Here is a 21,819-nt window from a genome sequence, read left to right as displayed (position 1 = left end):
AAACTGTACAGTTACTTAAGGGAAATAACCCATTTGTTTACTCATCAACGGGTCTAATCCCGTGGGTTTCTTGTAAAGTAAGGACCAGCACGTCACGCCATTTTCAGTAAGTTTCTCATCTCAGCCGCACAGTCCTTAGGCAGCCTGTCACCCACTTGGCGCTGCTACCCTGTACCAAGAGCCCCGGGGGCAGTGAGGCCATCTGCCACCCCGCATCCCTGCGGGCACCGATAAACTGCAGTGGACAGCGATGGACGCTGAGGTGAGATGGCCGGCCCCACCAGAGTCATATCGAGGACGGGGCACATACCTCCCTACTCCTCAAACAGGCTGACTGAGCCTGAGCCCAAGCCCCTTCCCCCACACCCTACCCTCAGCCGAGCCACCCCACGCTTATCCAGGGCAGAGGTGGTGCCGAACGAACGGGCAGAACCAGCAGGGCAGCCTACCTCCCATCACCCGAGCTGCGGGTGGGAAGAAAGAAGAAATACACCTGCTCTCTGTGCACAGCCTCCAAAAACCCCGCGCAACCCAACAGCCAATAGGAGGCATGAAGCCACGCGCGCCTTTAAGCATCACAAGAAGCCTGCTCCACCTCCTCTAGTGCTAGGGGACAAGCACAAGGCGGAGTTTTCGCAGACGCCATTTTTTCCTCAAAAAAACTGAGGTCGTTCTCTCTCTCCTTTACCGCCTTCCGTTGTCGTTGCTGCTCTTCTCGTGGCTCCCATCAGGCAGGTAAAACAAACAAACAACCCAGGCACACTACGGCGGTGCACGGTGAATCGCGCTCCTCTCCTCGTGATACCCAGGCCCGTTTCGCCGTGGTCCACACGGAGGGCGGGGCAAACTAGAGGCCATCCCTGCCCTGACGGGCAGCTGCTTTACCCAACGGAACTGCAGTGGGTCTCCACTGGGGGGAGGAGAGGAGGTGGCGGGGCTAGTCGTCTGGTGAATGCGTGTGTTGGTGGTGGGATCTGCTCGCCTTTCTCGTACGTGGTGGGTGCAGGTAAGCGCGGCTCGCGCGTGTAGCTGATGGTGAGGATGGGGTGTTGCGCGCGCGCTGTGGGGGGAGAGCTAAGCCGGGCCGATGGAAGTGGAGCTGTTGATCGCACCCCTCTCCATGCTACTGTGTGACACAGTAACGCGGGACGCCTGTGTCGCCGCCGGGACCCAGGATTTTTGTGGGCCCCCGCAGAGACAGCGCTTTTCCCCACTGTCGGGGCGGCGGAGTTGAGTAGGTACGGGGACTGCTGTGTGGAGAAAGAGGGGGCCCGGAGTGACTCTTCCTTAACTAATGTGGAGTGGCTTGGCACAACCTGCGAGCCTGAGGGGCACCATCTGTCCTGAGGGAAGGGCGAAAAATGTGATCTGTGTCTCTGCCGGCAGCCGTTGCGCTTCGGTGATCTTAGTGCGGGCACGGCGGCCCAACTGATGCGGCTCCCGGAATAGCGATGGGATACAGGCCGGCTGCACTAGCGGGTGCGCGCTAAGGACGGGGGAGCGGCTGCCGCCGCCTTCCTGCGCCTACCCTGAGTAACTGTGTATGGGGCGAGCTTTTGGGAATTATGGCGGGCAGAGAGGAAGAGGAGGGAGGGCGCTCTCGGCTGCGGCCTGTGCGGAAGCGGCTGTGTCAAACTGATTGGGAAGCGCTCTGCAGCAGGGCCTGCTTTTAGTGCCGATTGCGGCGATAGTGTTCTTCTCGTGGCGGGGCTGTTGCGTTCTGTCGGCCCCGCTCGAGTTCGGGTGAGGGCCGCCGAGTGCCTCCTTTGTGTCTCCCTGGGCAGAGCGAGGGAAATCTTGTGACCGCGTGGTGATGGCTTTTCGGCTCCCGGCTCCGCCTAGCAGTGGGTAGGCGCCATTACAGCGGCCGCCATTTCTGCTGGTCCCCGCCACCGCGGAGGTGGGTCTCGGGCTGTGGGGGTTATGTAACGCCGTCGGCGCCTCTTCCCCCTCTCTCCTCTGGGAGCGAGCTGGTCTTCCGAACGCTCGGCGGTGACGGGCGGGCGGACTGGCTGTGGAAGCCGTGCGAGGGGTAAAGGTTAATGTCAGACCGTGGCGCGGCTTGCGCATGGGCTGTGGAAGGAGAGGAATCTGGGCGGGAAGGGCCGTTCGTCCCAGAGGAAGCGGGGTAGAGACGCGCCGGCTTCTCCCAGCCCTCTACAACATGTTCGTGGCCGTTTTATCCTTTCGACTTTTTAAAAATTATTGTGTTAGCCAATCCCGCAAACTCGATTTACACAACAGAGCACATCGAGAGTATCTTGTCCTGGACACTATATTACACTTCGTCCCCCCGCAGCTCTAAAATTTTTGGGAGTGTCGTAAATAGAAGAGGGTCTGGAAGGTCTAGCCATTTGAATCTGGTGAAATTTCTCTTCCCCCCCCCCCCCCCCCCCCGCGCTCTGGCAACGTCTGTTTGAAACTTGGCTGTTCTTTAAGCGGCGCTTTTCCATTAGCTCAAATTAGGGGCCTGGAAATACCAGCATGTGCTGGGAAGGCAGTCTGTCAGCAGCGGCTGTAAAAGAGCGCATGCCTACCGGCAGTACTTGCTGTTAGCCTGCACAAACGGGGTAACTGTTAGAAATTAACAGATGATTGAAAGGATGTTTTAAAAAGTTAAACGTACCCCGCTTTTTCTTCACGGATACGTGAGTAAGTGTCAACCGTTTGTTCAGGTTATGGAAGTTGGGCAATAAAATCCAAGGGGGAAAAATAGCATTTTTTGTTCACCTGTAAGTGAACAGAGCCTGATCTATGCTGTTTTCGTAGGCTTCTGAAGCAGTAGGCTGTTAGGTTTTGATCTCTCACAGAACACTTGGGTTTTGTTCTGCAAGCGTATATAAAACTGGTAAGTTCTAAAAGCGGGCGGGTGGGCATCTCTTTTTGTTTTTTCCTTTAGTACAATGTACAGTTTGCCCCCCCCCCCCCCAATAGATGTACTACCTTTTTTTTATTCTGCAACAGGGTTTATCTGCACACCTAAGAATAAAAGGTAATGGAGACTGAACAACAGGAGGAGACCTTTACCAACACAGAGACAAATGGTAAATTTTTTAAAGGACTATTTTATTTTATTTGGGGGAAAGAGAACCTTTTTAAGTCTCAGTGTTTCTAACTATTTTGGAATGCTTTAATTGTATCAAATGTTTGTATTGGCAGTATTTTTGCATTTAATCTTTTAATTTTTAAGTGTCCCATATGGTTTTACATGGTTTCTGTATCATCAATATGCAATTTTTCTTTGGGAGTATTTTAGACATGGCATAAGTAACTAAAAGTTATAACTAAGGATTTGAAAATATTTGATAGCTAAATACTCAGTACTTGTCTGGACAGTGTGATCATGTAAAAATACTGTCAGACATATCTATTACTGTTTTTTATTTATTGCAGTTGTTACTTTGAAGGAATTGTGTATATATATATGTGAAATATCTCTAAATATTAGCTAAACAAAAACCTTTTGGACATAATTAGTAAAGAAGAGTTAAGGCATTAGCATTGAGTTGATTCATGCCAGTGTTTCAAAGCTATTTGAAATATTGCTTTTCTATTGTTCCACCAGTATGTCAGTATTGGACAAACTACTTATGATCTTTTGGGCTTTAAGGTTTTTTCAATTGTAAAAGAAGTACTAGGTAGGTTGATGCAGCACTGCTTTAAACAACGTATAAATTTTTCACTAAGTTTGCAGAACTCTGATTTCAGCTGTAGTTCATAGATTTGGAATGAGTTCAATAATTAATTGATACGTAGGCTGATGAAGTAAAAAACTGTTTCTGTGCTATAGATACTCGGGGTAGATGTCAGAAGTTAGCGTTGGGCTAATAGGAGGGAATGCTTCATTAGGAATACAGTGTGTAAGCTTGATATACAATTTCGTTGTGACTTAGAAACTTAAATATATGTTTGTGGTTTTTCCCCCCTATGGACCTGTCTACAGGCAAACGTCCTGCAGAAGATATGGAAGAAGAACAGGCCTTCAAAAGATCTCGGAATACAGATGAGATGGTTGAATTACGCATCTTGCTTCAAAGCAAAGTATGCTTTTTCAGTATCGCTATATTCCTGCTTATACCATTGCTTAAGACAGTGGTGACAAAGTGTATGTTGTGGTGTATGTTTAGAAAGAACGTGTGCTTTATTTAAAATAAAATAACTTGATAGGAATATTTGTAAGTATGCATGAATTATAGTAGAAGTGTATTGCAATGGTATTATCTTCAATAAATTTTTTCAAGGATGAGTCTTTAATGATCTATGGGACTTCTCTGATTAAAAAAAAGTACTCATTGAAAAAATAAAACAATAGAAATTATAAGCCACTTATGTTTAAATGGAACGTAATTGTTTCCAGGGTAATGACTGTGTATTAGTCTTTAGAAAGCAAGTAGTTTAGAGAATGATCAGCTTATGATTGTAAATTAAATATGAGAGGCAAGATGAGGACTTCCTCAGGATTTTAGTAATTTTCCCAGATTTAGTAAATCTGTACGTATCAACAGGAGGAAATATGGGAGTAATGTTGCAGGGATTGCAATTGCTTCATTGGCTAGTATAAATTGTCTCCTTTAGTGTTTTCAGTCGTTACAGATGTTTGTGTTGTCTGAAGTAACTCAGTCTTTTGTGTTGGGGCAGGGGAATGTTACCTTAACTCTGCTGAATAGTCCAGTTATGTGGAGTGATGCAAAATGTTTGTGGTGCTGTTAGCATCATGTATGAACTGCATAATAAAAGCAATAATTTTGCATGTAGTTCTTGAAATAGCCTGGTAAAAATGTAGTTTTACAATTGCCCCTCTTGAATATCTGAGTTTATTCCTGTTGATTTTAGCAACTGGAGATTAGTGATTGTTTATATTGGCTTTACATTCTTCAGACTGTACCTACCTGAGTGGTCAGTTGAGTTACATAGGTTTAAACCAAAAGTAACATTTGAAATTATCAAATATTTTGAGTGCGAAAGTTAAATTTGCGAGCATATTAAAACAAAATAATAAAATCAAATAAATTGGGAAAATCCTTGACCTACATAACATGCATGGAATCCCATAAAGTATTTTTTCAGTCATACTCTAAACTATGAGATCGTTTTAACACAGGCAGAATTTTCTAGAAACTTAAATTTGAAATTGAAATAATATTATTGAGTATTTTTATCTCTTTCCAAAGTTCAGTGGTAAGAGCTGTTTTGACCTTTTTTTCTTCCCCATGTCAGTTTATATTTCAATTTAATTTAAACCTTTCAAAAGCAAAACAAGCCCCACCCCACCCCTAAATGCATCCCACAAGGTAATGCAGAAATAGATACATTGTTCTTAGTCTTCAGTCCAAAACTGTAGTCTGTGCTGTATTAGCATAACATAACTTCTAAAAACTATTTTCCAGAATGCTGGAGCAGTGATCGGAAAAGGTGGCAAAAATATTAAGGCACTTCGTACAGATGTGAGTATATATGAGTTTGAATTAATTTAACACCAATTCTTTCAGAGCACTACATTGAAAACTTGATTGCATACATTTCTAAAAATTGAGAAATTAAAATCTAAACAATAATCTAATTATAAGCCATTTATAATGATTGTTAGAGGAGATAAATTTAGTTTTTCAGTTTGTGTTGTAACTGAAACCCACATTGAGTTATGTGGGAGGAGAGGTTTATATTAAACCTCTTTGCTTTCAAACAGGGTTCCTCTAAATTGCACGCTTCAAATGAGTTAACATCTTTAATTAGAAATATTGGCAAAGTTTAAAACCCTTAACCATACCATTTCCCATACGTGTGAATCAATTACAGTCCTGTTGAAAACTATTGCAGGTGGCTGGCTTAACCCAGTGATAAAGGAATTCTTTAACTTCCTTTAAAAAAAAACCAAAACAACATAATGGTCCATCTGTTCTTACTGTAACAGCTTGGACATAAAGCACAAAAACACTTGTGTTAAGGTTGCATGATTTAAATACGGATATAGAACAGTAAAGAAACATTTTATTCTGTTACTTGGAAGCATTTTTAAATGGTCATGACTTATTTACCTATTCATATTTTATAGTGGGTTGACTTGTGATTAGGCACGTGTTCAGCATAAATGTTATGTATTTATAAAACTTGGAAATGCTTCTTAAATTCCAGTTATTTACACTCCTGTACTTAGCATCAGCTACAATTTCAGCAATTTTTTCAAGCAAAACTGTGTTCAACACAATATTTGCTAATATATCATTACAAAATCAGTTCCATCTAAGTTCATAAACTGTAGCAACTAGAATTGAGGATTAAGCTGAAATGGTCAGGAATCATACATACACTTGCTAACTTTGGCAGCTAGTATGTTTGTTTGTTTTAAATAAATAAATACATCACCTAAGTCCAGATAACTTAATTGGTCTGGAATACTAACTCTCCCAACTTGCCCAAGGTTTCAGTAATATGTATCTCAACAGTTTTTGTGTCTACATTCATGAGCCAGCCTGCTACTGAAACATCATTATGTTAAAAGTAAAAAGTAGTTTAGTCAGATAAAGTAACTCATTAAGATCCATACTGTTAAGCCACAGTTGATGTAGCAATCCATTATTGTGTTAGTCTTCAGAAGAACTTAAACTTGCTTCATTAACTGAGAGTAATGAGTATAGTTTGTATTAAATTAAAATTTATTGCTTTTCCCCCTTTTCCCTCTCCTTGTTTTTTTGGCCATATATCTCCGTTACCCATGTACTGGATCGACTTGCCCCTGCGTTGCCCACCATGACGTTGGCCCATCCGCCCCTGAACGCCCATGTGAAAACCCTGGTTGGCTATGCCCAAAAATGTGCTCGTTGCCAAACGGGTACCATACTTGACAACTTCTGATTGAATACCCATGCCCAATGCCAACATCCACGAACGCCAATGACCAATGCAGTACAATGCAAGTGTTTCAGTCCCAGACAGCAGTGGCCCCGAGCGGTATGTCCCAACAGTTTATGCCTCACTGCCTGATTAGAAAGAGAGAAATGTATTTTATTACCTGCCTTTCGTATAATTAAATAGTATCCCCTTATAGACCATGTATTGTTTTTTTTTTTTAAAAAGTTTTCTGTCTTATTTTCCCCATTAAGTCTTTTTGTCACTGAACTTTTACGTGAGTTGGCCACCCAAACAATCCACTAATTTTATTTCAATGGAAGGAGCACAGCTTCAAGTGTTGCATATTCACTGCATTATAAATCAAATTGTTTCAAGAGTCTCTTGCTCTGTCTTTGTAGCCCACCCTGCTCCCCCCAACATTGTCTGTTCATAATTATTTCTGATGAAATACTAACTCTAGTTTACTTTCCGTCACTTCTCATTTGTGTTATGTTTTTGTTTGTTTGGGGGGGTTGGTGGGTTTTTTTTTGTTTGTTTTGGTTTTTTTTCCTTGTATTTATATTCCTTTTTTGCAGAGACCATTAGTAATCTAATTTTTAACTAGTCTCTCAACCTTACTCCAGATCTAATGTTGACCACTTGTATATCCCCACTCTTTCTACAAGAAGGTGTACCAGTTTTACCAATGTAATGGCAAGGGTATACTAAATTAGCAGTGGTGGGGAATGTGAATATTCACTTCTATTTCAGTTCCGCGTCAATTTCTTGCCTGCTTAATCTAAGCCCTTCCAAAAGCTCTCGCTTGCTTGCTCTCTGTAAGACCTACCTAGTCTTAAATTTATCACACATATATATTGGTCATAAACAAATACGCATGTGTTGTAAATCCAGTGAACAGGTTTACTTTAAATGGGGAATATTAATTGTAAGTTCTTCTGTGTAGTCTGTCTTGTTAGAATTTTGTGTATGATTATGAATACTAAATTTATTACTTCTACTTTTTCACCTTCTCCATATTTTCTGACACTGGCCTCTAACAGCATCTTGAGTATAAGTGCAGATACAGAGACAATTGGAGAAATCTTGAAGAAGATTATCCCTACTTTAGAAGAGGTATGTCTCTTAGGTTTGTTTCTACTTCAGAGGCATAAATTTAGATTTTAAAATAAGATAATTCTAGATGATTGTGTGCTGTTTTTAATATGTTAAATTAGAAAATAAAACACAGCCTTTTTTGAAAGGAGGCCTATAGCTCTCAAGCTACATGTTGGCATTTTTTTTTGTTAGAGGACAGAGGCAATCTCTTCTTAAAAAATTAATATTTGGAACAGCCTCCTCCCCTTCAAAACACCAGTCTCCTGACTTGTTTAGTCCCCAATTTGAAGTAGCTCTATTGTAATTTCCATCCTGCCTTGGCTTTGTAAGCATGTGTGTTGTGCTCTTTGATAACTTAAAATTTTATAAAACAATAATAAAAGAAATAAGGAAAACTAATTTGACATCACCTCATGTTGAGGCAAAGTACTTAAATAGGTGTGGTTCTATCGTAGCAAATACAGCATTACAGTTCAGCAGCAAATTAAGTCATACCATATTGTTTGGAGAAAAACCTTAACAAAAAAAAATTTGATTTTTTTTCAATTATTTTTTCCCCTGACTAATATTTTATTCTTTCCCTTTATGCATCTTACTTACAGTATCAACACTACAAAGGTAGCGACTTTGACTGTGAATTAAGACTTCTAATTCACCAAAGTCTAGCAGGAGGAATTATTGGTGTCAAGGGTGCTAAAATCAAAGAACTCAGAGAGGTACTGTTTCCTATTCTTTTCAGATTCTGCTTTTATTCTATAAATAAATTAGGGTTTTTTGTGTTCATAAACAGTGAGTGTAAGCATCATCTCTGCAATAATTCCTTCAGAATATATTTCATGCATGATTTCTGTGTTCTGAGATCAGAGTTACTTATTACAACTTTCTTGCAAAAAGTCAGAAAAAGTGTCTGTTGGTGATAGAGCATATGACTTCTTATAAAGCTTTTAAGCATATTAGCAGTAGAGTAATCTTTATAAATAAAGGCTACTTTTTAAAATTGAAATGCCGTTTATCATTCCTTCTGTAACGAACTGCTGAATAGACTATATTTGGTGTTGGACATAGAAAATGGTTTAGTGTGGACACGTTTCCATAAACTCTAACAATGATAATTTATTAAATGTTTGATTATTGCTATAAAAAGGTGGTATGGGGTGGGTTTTTGGGTGGGTTGGTTTGGGGTGGGTCTTTTTGTTGTGAGTTTTTGGTTTTTTGTTAGGGTGGTTGGTGGTTGGGGGTTTTTGGTTGGTTTTGGGTGGGTTGAGGTTTTTTTAAGTTCTGTTTCCTTGAAGTCCGTGGTTTCCTTTGTGAAGGATCATTCCTTGTGAAGGAATGAGGTTTTGTTCTAAAAAGCTAGTGGTCTCTATGAATCTAGAGTGTTGTTTTCTATATTTTCCTGGTACTGTGTCAAAGGCCAGTTTAGGCATATTTGTGTGGACTGAGGAAAGGCAAGAGGACTAGACATAATCCTGGCAACATTGCTGTCTTGCATCCAAAGCATGTTTTTATGACATATGAAGGTTTATATAACCTGTAAGATTATAATGGATATGTGGTCCTTGTGCTAATTGATTAAATGACCATGTTGATGAGCCATAATTGAAAGATTTAAAAAATTGAACTTTTTTCCTCTTCATTAGCATTTCATACAAACTGATGTCGTTGCAGGTCTTAAAGATATAATATCCTAAGATATTTTTATATCTTTTTGTTATTTATATCTTATTTTTGTTATTTTTGTGTTATGTTTTTGTTGCTATTTGTTATTGTCATGATTTATTGTCATGATTTATTGTCATGATTTATTGTCATGATTTATTGTCATGATTTATTGTCATGATTTATTGTCATGATTTATTGTCGTAAGAACTCAGAAGCAAGCATTCACTTAAAATGATTGGAAGTTTAATGGTCTGATTTGATTGTTTCTTTAAAAATGTTTTAGTGTGTGTCTTACCCATTTTGTTTTCAATAAGTTTATAAAATTATTTAAAAGATTTTTGGGGTTTTTTTTCTTCTCTTCAACAGAACACTCAGACCACCATTAAGCTCTTCCAAGAGTGTTGTCCTCATTCCACTGATAGAGTGGTGCTTATTGGTGGAAAACCTGATAGAGTTGTGGAATGTATCAAGATTATCTTGGATCTTATTTCTGAGGTAATGTGTCTTAAACTTACTATTCTTTCATTGTTTTTCATGAAAGTTGGGATGATTTGGATGGAAAATTTTATCTTTCCATTTCTGTTTTTAATTCAATGCCTCTTACTTCTCCAGTAACAAAATAAGCATCCTTTGAAATTTTTCTGTTTTCTAGATCTGGGGTGTACCTTATTGGAGAGGGAAGTCAATAGTCATGCTTTACATATCAGTAAAATAAGAAATTTTAAACTGGGGAGGAAGTGAGACAAATGTATGTGCCACCCATCGGTGGCAGCCATTTCTCTATTATAGTTAAGTTCTTAGGAAGTATATCACCATCCCTGCCTTTCTTATCAGTATTGTGAAATCAAAAACTTATTCATAATGCATAAATTCATATTTATAGCTCATTAAATTACTATATTAAATGTATAATAATCAGTGCTAACCAGGGGGGAGGGGTCATGGTGTTTTTGGTTTGTTTTTTTTTGTGTGTCTTAGTCTCCAATTAAAGGACGGGCCCAGCCTTATGATCCCAATTTCTATGATGAAACATATGACTATGGCGGCTTCACAATGATGTTTGATGATAGAAGGGGACGTCCAGTAGGCTTTCCAATGCGTGGAAGAGGAGGCTTTGATCGAATGCCTCCTGGTCGTGGTGGACGACCTATGCCTCCATCAAGAAGAGATTATGATGATATGAGCCCTCGCAGAGGACCTCCACCACCTCCGCCAGGTCGTGGTGGCAGAGGTGGTAGCAGAGCTCGTAATCTTCCTCTTCCTCCTCCACCACCTCCTCGTGGCGGGTAAGCTGTTGCATAAATGCGTTGTACAAAACTCAAGTTGAGTAAAATTTGCTGAATTGTGCTCATGTTTCCAGGACTTGTTTCACACTCCGTGTTGGTAGTGATTATGCAGGATTGAGTGTGCATTGCACCAGAGAATTTCAAAAAGTATTTGAATTTAACTATTTCTGCAATGTAGCAGTCTATCGGGGCTATAGTCAGTAGTTCTGTAACTTTATTTTATGTCATTCAGAACTTGGCTAAAGCATTCATAAATTCATAGTTGTGTGCAAATAATGAAAACTTGAATTAGAATATATAAAATAGTTTATAATAGGAGTCATGTGCTGCTGCTTTTTCTTACTTTAGAGATCTTATGTCTTATGACCGAAGGGGTAGACCTGGAGATCGTTATGATGGAATGGTAAGAGTTAAAATTCATATTGTTTTGTTTAGTAAATACAGATAGCACTTTGAATATCTGAGGAAATTGTTCTTGAATACATATATTTAAGTGTGGGGCATGCGTGCTTCTGATAAACTTTGATATCACCAAAATGTTTTGGCCATACAAATGGTCCCCCCAAGAAGACAACTCTTTGCGGTGTAAAGGGTTTTTGGGATGGTCTTTTTTCAGACCAACATCTTGGAGATGTTGAACCTACAGAAATCCTCATTTTCTGCCAGTTCCCTTCTCTGCTAAAGGAAGAAAAATTCAGTAGTTCAAGACTTGTAACATGGTGAACCAAGACTCGATGGTGAAACTTTAATTTTCTGAGATGCAACAATACTGACAGCCTTGTAAATTCTAAGACGGGAGGAAAAAAATAATTTGGATTTTTTATGTATTTAATATATATAATCTCTGTTCTGAGGCATTTTACTGAAAGACACACATGCATTGTTTCTCTTATTAGAGGTATATATTTTAGGCTGTAACTACTCCAAAACAAATGCCTATGGACCATAATGGCTATTTTGATAGCTGAGAAAACATGAACGCGTTTCCACTATTTCTTTTTCTAACTTACCTACTGTTTCCGGGGTGTACCAGACTTCAGGATTTATTTTCTCTTCATCTATTACTCGTAAGGGACACAGTTTAATTTTTTTTTTTTTTTTTTTTTTTTTAGTGTTTCATTTTTTTTACTTCTAAGCCAATTCCTAATTCAATCATCAAATCTCGGCCCAATAAATTATAGTCTGCTTCAGGCATGAGTAGCAGGGACCCCACCCCTACCTTAGAATGGGTTTCAAAAAACACATCCTTTATTATGGGTATTCCAAAAGGTTCTCCTTTTGCTCCAATAACCTGTATAGTCGCCGAGGATATTTTACATCCTTGGGGCTATTTTTGAACGGTAGATCTTTCTGCTCCCGAGTCCACTAGGAACTCAATTTCTTGTTGCTGGGGACCCACATTTAGTTTTATCAAGGGCTCTGTGTTTTTTGTTTTTTTTTTTCTTTTTTTTTTTTTTTTTCTCGGGTTCCCAGCAAATAGAGCCCCTGACACCCCTAGTCTTTGAACATTTTCTCATCCATCATTCTCTTTCTGCAGTCCTTTTTAACATGCCCTTTTCCTCCACAATAAAAACAAACCACAGTTCCCCATTCTCTCCCTCTTAAAGGTTTTCGGGTCTCCTGTCTTATCTGGCGAGCTTCAAACCCTTTTCCAGGGGTTGACGTCCTTTGCCCTTCTCTGACTGCAGCTACCAACATTCTGGCTTGTTTCTTATGTATTTCCTCCTCCCTGCGGACATACACTTTCTGGGCTTCCCTTAACAATTCATCCAAACCCCTATCCTGCCAATCCTCCACTTTCTCCAGCTTCTTTATAATGTCCGTCCATGATTTAGCTACAAATTGTTGTTTTTTTTTTTTTGTTTTTTTTTTTCCTACCCCCCTGTTTCTTCTCTCTCAAGTGATATAGATTTACTCTAGTCTCTGACCTTATCCACAAGTGTGCATATTCACTCTCCTCCAGGCTAAAGGGTTCCTTAGAATTAACATAAAATATGTAAAGCCTGGCATATCCAATCTTCAAAGGACCCAAAAACCGGCCAATACAGGTGGTCACTTCTAATTTGCTTCCCACCCCAAACTTCCATACAATAACGTATCATTTTTGCTTTATCCTTACCCTGCCTAGAAGGGTAATCATCCCAATATTTAATCATTAATCCTAACGAACTGTCTGGCGGTATCTGGGGTAACCTAACCTTAGGCACCGACCCACCCATGGGATCAGAAGGCTTGCTTTTCTTCAGTCCCATCTTCCGGAGTGCCTTCACACACACACACAATCTTTTCCCCCTGTTCGTGGCCCAGTCCCTCGCGGGAGATGGGAACCGCACTACTAAGGGGTCCGCACTTGCTTCATCCTCAAGTGGACGTCTCACACAGGCACACTCCAGGATACCCAACCCCAACCGAACGGATCACCGGCCTATACTTACTCACTCCTGAGTCTTCGTTCGGGTCTTCGTGCACAAAGTTTACGGGGTTGCCGGCTTTTATTTGCTTGCTGCCGAATTTCGAGTTCGTCGGTAGAGGTTTTGGGTGTAAAAACCCCCAACAGGGGCCGCTTACTCAGCAGGGCGCCCCCCCTGTGAGGTTTACAGCCAAATTGCCTCTATCCGAGTCACGGCACCAAATTTGTTATAGATTGTGGCCCAATAATTGACAGGAACCAGTCCAATTAATCAAATTAGTTTATTAAGCAAGCGGCAGCAAGCAAAACAGCGCTGGGCGGCCGGGGAGTCTTTGCTCCGCCAACGGCGCACACCCACTTCCCGAAAGTAGCTGATTATATACTCTTCTGGTTCCCGTATATGTGTCAATCCTGGTGTATTCCGTGTCTGAGCGACGTGTTGCTAGGGGGTCGAGACCGCCTCCTGATGGTCGTGGGGCTGAAGGCTCCTCATCTTTATCAGTGTCCTTGGGGAGACTCTTTTCAGCTTATCTCACAACTTAGCTCTTCCCTTTGAAGTGTTAAAACACACCAGATGCCTGTGATTTAGGCCTTGAGGTGTCAAAGCGCCCCAGACAGCACACCGGATGCCTGTGATTTAGGTATGTGAAGAGTCAAAACAGTGTAAGTTTTCACCAGCCTTTAAGAAGGCCTGATTTGATTAACAAACATGATTCTATTTATTACACACTATTTCTTTTTTAACACCCCCATCCCCATGGGTGTTATAGATATACAAATGCACAAAAACATATTGGGGAGGGGAATAAGGTGGAGAAGTGCATATAAAGCCATTTAATCTTTGCCTCCCCTTTTTTTAATGGTCAATTCCTAATGCTTTCAAAGTATTTTTAAATTGTAGTTAAATGAGAACTAAACCAGAATGTCTGTTTAAAAGTAGAGTGTATGTTCAGTCGTCTAATCTGTTCTTGCTCATTCAAATGATTCCTACTTCTTGATATTTCTTAACATTATATATATGTATGTGTGTATATACATGTGTCTGTATAAGCACTTCAGTAAAGGTACATACACTAAAAAAAAATATATTAAAAGTACTTCATGTTTAAGAGATTTGACATTAAGGAGCATTTAAAAAAAACAGTGAAGGAAAGATGTTTGAAGATGTTTTGACACATCTTATTTTTCTATATAAATACTAGAAGAAATTAACAAAATTTCACTCTTCTAGGCCAATCCCTTAAAAATAAGGGAAAGTTACAATAAGGAAATTGCCATCGGTTAGGATTGCATGCATATTTTTTTTTTTTTATTAGATGTAAAAGTCAATGAATTCTTATTAATACTATGTGCTTTGTCTTATCTAGTCAGTGTTTCATTTAGTTTTGATTTCATTTCCATTGGCTACCAGTAGTAGCTAGCACAAGTGATTCTGTAGAGAAGAAAATTCTGTTATGTATCTTAAGTTATCATGCACCTAGTATTTTAGGAACTGTTTTTAAATGAGCATATATATATTTTAATGTGCTATTCATGTTGTATTGTTTAAGGAAAAGCCGCTGCCCAAGCATTCACACACCATTCAAGGAGTTGCACACACACCACCCGAGTCTTTAACTGCTAGGACCAGGGTCCCTTTGCAGCAGGCAACCCCCGTGGGCTGACGGGTGCCCCTTTCAACTCATCACACACGCACACACTTACTCTCGGGCGCACTCCCTCTTTCTTCAGGCTCAACCCTAGGTTTCCTGCAGCAGAGTCTCAGGCATTGGATTTTATAAAAATAATTCATTTAATTGGAAGGGACAGCAGCAAGATCAGCCTAGTCTGGGTGCCTCCAAAAGGGAGGGACCTCAAACAAAGAAATCCCTGGGCAATTATACCCTTGTGATCTATACACCCGCCCCTCACGTGCTGTTCATGCGTCTTTTAGTCCAATGGTGATTTTTGGTCTGGGGTCTTCTAACACCTTATTGGATTGTTTTTCTGTATGTAGGCAGGCCATTGACTGCTCTTATCTTGTTGGTTTGCAGTCTCTGCTGAGGGTTGTAGCCTCGTTATCTTCTGGTTTATGCTTCTTGTGCACCTGTGCTTGCTGGCAGAACAGGGGGAACTGGAGAGTTCCAGACTTAGGGAAAACACTACCAAAACATCAGTGTGTTATCAACATTTTACTTATACTAAAAGACTAAACACAGCACTGCACCAGCTGCTAGGAAAATTACTAAGAAAATTAACTCTATTGCAGCCTAAAGGCTTCAGCAAGTCTAGCTACTCGTGCTAAGTAAAGCTAAGCAAACAGCATAAATCACACCATGTTATAACCCTAAGTAATTTATTCTAATTAAAACTTATTTAAGCTAAACAACTAATATTTCTCAACTGTGTAGCATGTTTTAACCCAGAAATGGTCTTTGCCTTAATAGTAATTTAAAGTGGATTCTACAAATTATATTTTTAGAATCACAGAATGATAGGGGTTGGAAGGGACCTGGATATTATCTAGTCCAACCCCCCTGCTAAAGCAGGTTCACCTGCAGGTTCAATTGTTTGTTGATTATTATTTTTTTTCACGTTTGTAGAATTCTGAAGGAAATAAATGCTATATATCGCATTTTAAAAAATAATAATTGAATTTCCAACATAATTAGGCAGTAGTAGATTGATAGTTTAGCTATTGGCTATATGAGGTATATGGAAACTAATTAATATGAGAAGGCACGTGCTTCCTGCTTGACCTGCTGTTGACATAAATATATCAATAACAGTTACTTGTTTTATTAAATGCCTTTTCTGTTTTGTTTTTTTTTTTTTTTATGCATGAGAGAAATAGAAGGCTTTGGTATCTGAGAGTAATATCTTTTAGTATATAGTACAGTTTTATTACTCAAAGGTGTTTAAAAAAACCAAACTGTTTCAGCTTTGCTCTCCCCTTAGCTGTCTGACATTCTCTGTAAGAGGAAAAATCTGTTTACACCAAAGAAACAAGGAAGAAAGACATGTGACCAGTTACAGTTCCCTTGCAGTGAAAGTAAAAGGGAGTGAATCTTGTAACTGGTCTATATCGTGTACTTTTGAGTCTTTGTAGTAGTTTAAGTAGTGCGGAAAAATGTTTCTTTATATTGGTATGTATGTGTTTGCTTGCCAAGTTACCTATAAGCCTTCATGACATGGACTTAATTTGGATTCATTTCCTCTTATCCTCCTATTATGTTGTGCCTGGAAGATGATGCAGTGTCATGTGGATGCCTGTGATGACATGCAGCCACCAGAGTTGGTGAGTGTGCTTATGCTTTTGACTGGTTTAATAGTTGATTTTTGAGAAAAATCATTTGAATTGGTTAAGTGATAACTAGAATTTCTTGAGACTGAATGTAGTCAGTGGCAGCTTGCACCTATTGAAAAATCCCTAAAGCTTTCCTTCTAACTCAGGTTATTGTCAGTTTATGTCCTGAACTATCCTGTACAGGCAGTTAACGTTCCACAATGGAAGTATGCAGCAGTACAGCCAAGTGAGAGAAGCTTTATTGCCTCTTTTGTACCCTATTTTAGTGTTCTAAGTTGTAACTTTCACTGTAACTCTTGCTTTTCAACACCCTGTAGGTGCATCTATTTAGGAATATGTTTTATGTTAACTTCATCGTGTTGTGTTTTGTCCTGTTTCAAACAAGGCATGTTAAAAATAATTCTTTACTTATGGATAAACTATTATGCATTACCTATCCATATATTTGAAAGTATTCCATTTGATTTGTGTTTATCAAAATTTTTACTCTTAGGGGGTTTAGGAAGGAAAGTTCAAAGGGTGTCAGCAAGTGTTCATGCTGTCTAGAAAATAGCAAAGTGCTGCCAAATATTAAATGTTAGTTCCTAGCTTACATAAATACTGCAGTTACAATTACTTATCTGCTGTGAAATTCATTTGCTGTCTTGTAGTCTGGGGAGGAGAAGCAGCAGAAAGGGTTAAGAAAAGGATTGTTAAAACAAGTTAGCCTGGAAAAGGGATTCCCTGTGCAAAATATCAGCAAAAACAGGTGGAAGAGTATGTGTGTGAAATATGCAGCTCTGATCAGCCTCTGAATTAAGTTCTAGGTGTCCTTCATTCTTTTGTATTTTGCACTCTACTACAAGCTCTATTATGCTGTATTATGGTCTGTATTGCTAAGCAACATGATTACATAACAAAGGTTGCTTAGAAACAGATGATCAGCTGAACAAGTTTTTTCTGAATGGTTTCCATTTTGATGTGGCTCCAAAAAGCTAGCAAGTAAATATTTTTTTGGAAAAAGATGCTGCATTACAACTTCTGCAAACAAATAATTCACACAAATTCCTGTATTTCAGTGATATAAGTTGAATTCTAGAGAAGTGTGCAAATCTATTCTCTGCTTCTGCAGCAAGATATTAAAATGGGTATTTGTGCATTTAGAAGGCATTAGATCAAATTAAGCACTTAATATCAAGTACCAGTCTACAAATCCTGAAAATAAAAGCAGTCAGGAGTGCTATATTACAGTGATTTGTATTTGGTATATGGTAGTTTTAGCAGAACAGTAGTAATTAGTGTCATGATTGTCCCTTCTATGATACAAAGGGATTGTAGCATAGTCTGAATGGAGAGACCAATTATAAAGTTGTTATTAGAGTTGACTTGTTTTTTCCTCAAGATATAGATGGAGTAGGAGGGTTGACAGTTACCAGGTAAACATCTTGTCCTAAACTGAGACTTTAATTTCTCCTAAGCTGTATAGGTAGTAGTAATAAGGCTGAACTCTGATCTTTTGATTTGAATGTTACTTTAGTCCAAGGGTCAGGAGTAGATGAGCATCAAGAGCTGTTTACCAGTTGAATTAATAAGGTTGCTTGGTAAAACTGGTATGGCTGGATCTTGATGACTTCTTAAAGGTTTTAACAGAGCAAGCTAAGAGGGTCTTATGAGATATTCCCTCCCCCCCTCTTTGTTCCTGGTCTGCCCTCTTCCCCAGTTTGCCTTTAAGGACACTTAGATTAAGGTTGTGGTTTAGGATTTTTGCATAAAATAGGCTCAAAGTTAACAGTGTGATACTTGAGATTAAAACATTAATGAATCATGACTATTTGCTATTTAAGGGTTTTCTTTCTCTTTTTCTTATAGTTTGAGGGTGGCTCTGGATATGGTAAGTTTTTATAGATAATTTTGACATGCACTTTATTTAGTCAGTAAGAGGCTTGATGCATACGTTTAAATCAGACTATTCTTACACAGGGGGCCGTGGTTCATATGGAGATCTTGGTGGACCCATCATCACAACACAAGTAACAATTCCCAAAGATGTAAGTGAAGCTGGCTTGCTTTCCACTTGTGTTTAAATAAATAAATAGGAAGTCACAGCCTTTTCTCAGACTATGTCAGTAAATCAAAAGTATTTGGGATGCTTGACAAGTACTTTTAATATAAAGCAAGTGTTTCTAAATCACCGAATGTTTATTCTTCAGGATGTTTCTTGTCTCTTCGCTTTAGAGATGCACTGAACTATTTTTTTAAATTGTTAATATTCAGTAATAGAGATGATCTACATAACTTGTTTTTACAAACAAGCATCTGGTTCTTCCAACTTTATCCCACCTCTGTTTATATAATAAACATTACAGAGGATGTTTTGAGGCTGTAAAAGAGTTCTGTTGTAACTCTTAAAATTAAATTGATGGAAGTTATTTGAACAGTACTGTGTTCTTGCAGAGAAAGTTATATCAAGAAATGAATGCTTTATTTTCTCCCCTAGTTGGCAGGATCTATTATTGGAAAGGGAGGCCAGAGAATCAAACAAATACGTCATGAGTCAGGAGCTTCAATCAAAATTGATGAACCACTAGAAGGCTCAGAAGATCGAATAATAACAATTACGGGAACACAGGACCAGATACAAAATGCTCAGTATTTACTGCAGAACAGGCAAGTTGAAGCTTAATGCTGTCTTTGCTGTCAGTTTTAAACTGACTTTCCAACTACTACATTCTAAAGCTCTTCTCTGCAATATAGTTTTTTGAAGGCAGGATTTAAGTAACTATTGAACCTAACTTCTCCAGTGGTAGTTCTGCCTTGATTCTTTTCTTTTCTCTGTTCTAACTAAAATGAAGATTCCCTCAAAACTAATCTTGATGGAAGACACCTTAACCAAGCAGTCCTCTCATTTCTCTGGTGAAAAGTGCTGCAAAAAAACCTACTTGTAATAAATTACATAGAACCTGTAAAAAATATAGAAGATTTCAGTGGATGTTGGTCTAGTTCTGTGTGGAAGACTAGTGATTTTGTTGTTTTTAGATAACTTAACTGACAACAAATCAGAGTCTGCCATATGGCACAGGCCATGCCTCTACATACAGGACAAGTTGAAATCAATTGGTGCTGTTATGCAGCATTTCACACCTTGCTGGCATTACTTTCTGTTCTGCCAAATATGAACCATTTTGGACTTAGTTTGCTTAGTTTTGCTTTAATAACATGTTGGCTGTCATAGCATTTGTTAATGTTTAACTTGAATGTGTGGCTTTAGATTACTAATATTTAAATGTGTTTAAAATAATTCTATGCCTATAATTATTAGCCATTAATCTTTTAAAATTATTTGCTTTTAAATGTATTGGGAATTTGTAGTTTATCTTTAAGAATGCCATTGTGAATGTTGATGCAAGATGTATGGTCAATCATTCTAATACATGCTTTTTTCTTTTTCTTTTATAGTGTGAAGCAGTATGCAGATGTTGAAGGATTCTAATGCAAGATTATTTTTTCTTTTTTATAGTGTGAAGCAGTATTCTGGAAAGTTTTTCTAAGACTAGTGAAGAACTGAAGGAGTCCTGCACCTTTTTTTTTTTCCTTCTTTTTTTTTTTTTTTTAATATCTGCTTCTGTTTAAAAAGCCAACATTCCTCTGCTTCATAGGTGTTCTGCATTTGAGGTGTAGTGGAATCTGCTGTTCACCAGATGTAATGTTTTAGTTCATTACAAATATTTAGGGGAGGGAAAGGCCGTGCAAGAATAACACTGAAATTTTCAAACAGCAGCAGAAAGTGGATTTTATTTTTGTTCATTGTTGGTGGTACATTGTAATAGTTTTTCTGTAACTATTGTGAACACCCGACTTCATGTACACTGTAATTATTTTTTTTTTCTTTTTAAGGGAGGATAAGACTGGTTGTCCACATGTCCCTAGCATCTTTTGAGAGCAGTGTGCAGAATGTAATGCTCTTTTTTTTTTAAGGTATATTTTATGGTTTTTAAATAAATTTAGTGAACCTATTATTGGTGATCATTTTTTTATATACATGAGGTAATATCTAAAATGGAAACACCTTTTTTTTTTTTTTTTCCCAATGCATCAATGGAAGTTGCTGTTAAGCTTGCTCTTCTGCTTCTTTGATATAGATGGAGTTACATGGTTTTGGCAAATTAAAGAAACAGTATGAAAACAGTGGCTCAGCTTTGCTATTTGGGGAAAAAATTACAAAAATACTAATGCAAACATTGTGTGAAATTTTACCTTTTTGCAAGTTTTTGGCCCTCTTTGCAATACGTATATATATATTGGTGACAGTATATAAATAAAATATTTTAAGTTTGTGATGCCCCTGAGTTAACGGTGGGTTAAATACACCTGGTTCTAGACAGCTTGCTTGATGCAAATAACAATGTTTAAAATAGCAGTTGGTGTATCGTTAATAATTGAATTGTAGTTTTCAGAGCTTTAATTTGTGTCAGATAGAAACTTTTATGAATTGACAAATTGGCAGCATCTAACTTGATTTTCATTGTATACAGAACTTAAACTTGTTTGGTTTCCCTGTTGTTTGTTGGATTACATTGGAAATACTTGTGAGAAATTAAAAAAGATAAAGAACCTCTGAAAATTTCATGTAATACCTTGGCATTTGTATTTATAGTTTACAAGTTTTAATTTCACTTCCTAAATAAAAACAATTTTAAAAATGCAAAAGAACTTTGTAAATCTGATCCAGATTAAGTGGGTTCTTTCACTTTGGGGGGGATGTCTATAGAACGTTTTACTTTTCTTATCTTTTTGAAACATATGGAGTAATTCCTGTCATAATAAGGAACTACACTTACAAGGTAATGGGAAAGGGCAAGGAGGTAAGAGGTGACCTCCTTATCAGAGCTATATTAATCCTCAAAAACCTGCTTTTGTCTAGGGCAAGGAGGTAAGAGGTGACCTCCTTATCAGAGCTATATTAATCCTCAAAAACCTGCTTTTGTCTAGGGCAATGAGTATGGTGGGTTTCCCAGTGAATAAACGTACATGTAGAATTGGCACTTCCTTGGGAAATGCTAAACATAAGATATGGAGAAATCAGCAACCTAGAAAAAGGTGTCAGACAAAATGCAAATGAATTAAGAGGAAAAACATGGGTGCAGGATTTTTTTTCCTATGCACTTCTACATTGTGTATGTGCACGTGGTTTGTGGGGTTGTGTTTTTAAAATATTTTAGGGAGGAGGAAAGCTGCACAGTGTCGATATACTA

General features: G+C 38.6%; 1 protein-coding gene across 12 annotated transcripts; it reads left to right on the top strand.

The window, feature by feature from the left end:
* Window positions 1–543: 543 nt before the first annotated feature.
* On the top strand, window positions 544–21,290 carry LOC141735494 (heterogeneous nuclear ribonucleoprotein K). Of its 12 annotated transcripts, none has more exons than XM_074568375.1 (15): window positions 544–735; window positions 2,965–3,044; window positions 3,944–4,041; window positions 5,388–5,444; window positions 6,905–6,948; window positions 7,890–7,962; window positions 8,547–8,660; window positions 9,973–10,101; window positions 10,585–10,892; window positions 11,241–11,295; window positions 16,529–16,579; window positions 18,437–18,458; window positions 18,533–18,615; window positions 19,065–19,234; window positions 20,085–21,282. In XM_074568375.1, exons 2-15 carry the CDS (start codon window positions 2,996–2,998, stop codon window positions 20,113–20,115), a joined length of 1,284 nt encoding a protein of 427 aa, XP_074424476.1. In that variant the 5' UTR covers window positions 544–735; window positions 2,965–2,995; the 3' UTR covers window positions 20,116–21,282. The 12 variants fall into 12 exon arrangements, with proteins under 12 accessions (XP_074424476.1, XP_074424479.1, XP_074424474.1 ...); XM_074568378.1 differs by having other exon boundaries at window positions 603–735; window positions 18,548–18,615; window positions 20,024–21,270; XM_074568373.1 differs by having other exon boundaries at window positions 603–735; window positions 20,024–21,270.
* Window positions 21,291–21,819: the final 529 nt, after the last annotated feature.

This window comes from Larus michahellis, chromosome W, assembly GCF_964199755.1.
Source record: "Larus michahellis chromosome W, bLarMic1.1, whole genome shotgun sequence".
Classification (NCBI taxonomy): domain Eukaryota; kingdom Metazoa; phylum Chordata; class Aves; order Charadriiformes; family Laridae; genus Larus; species Larus michahellis.
This window is presented reverse-complemented; position numbering and strand designations above follow the sequence as displayed.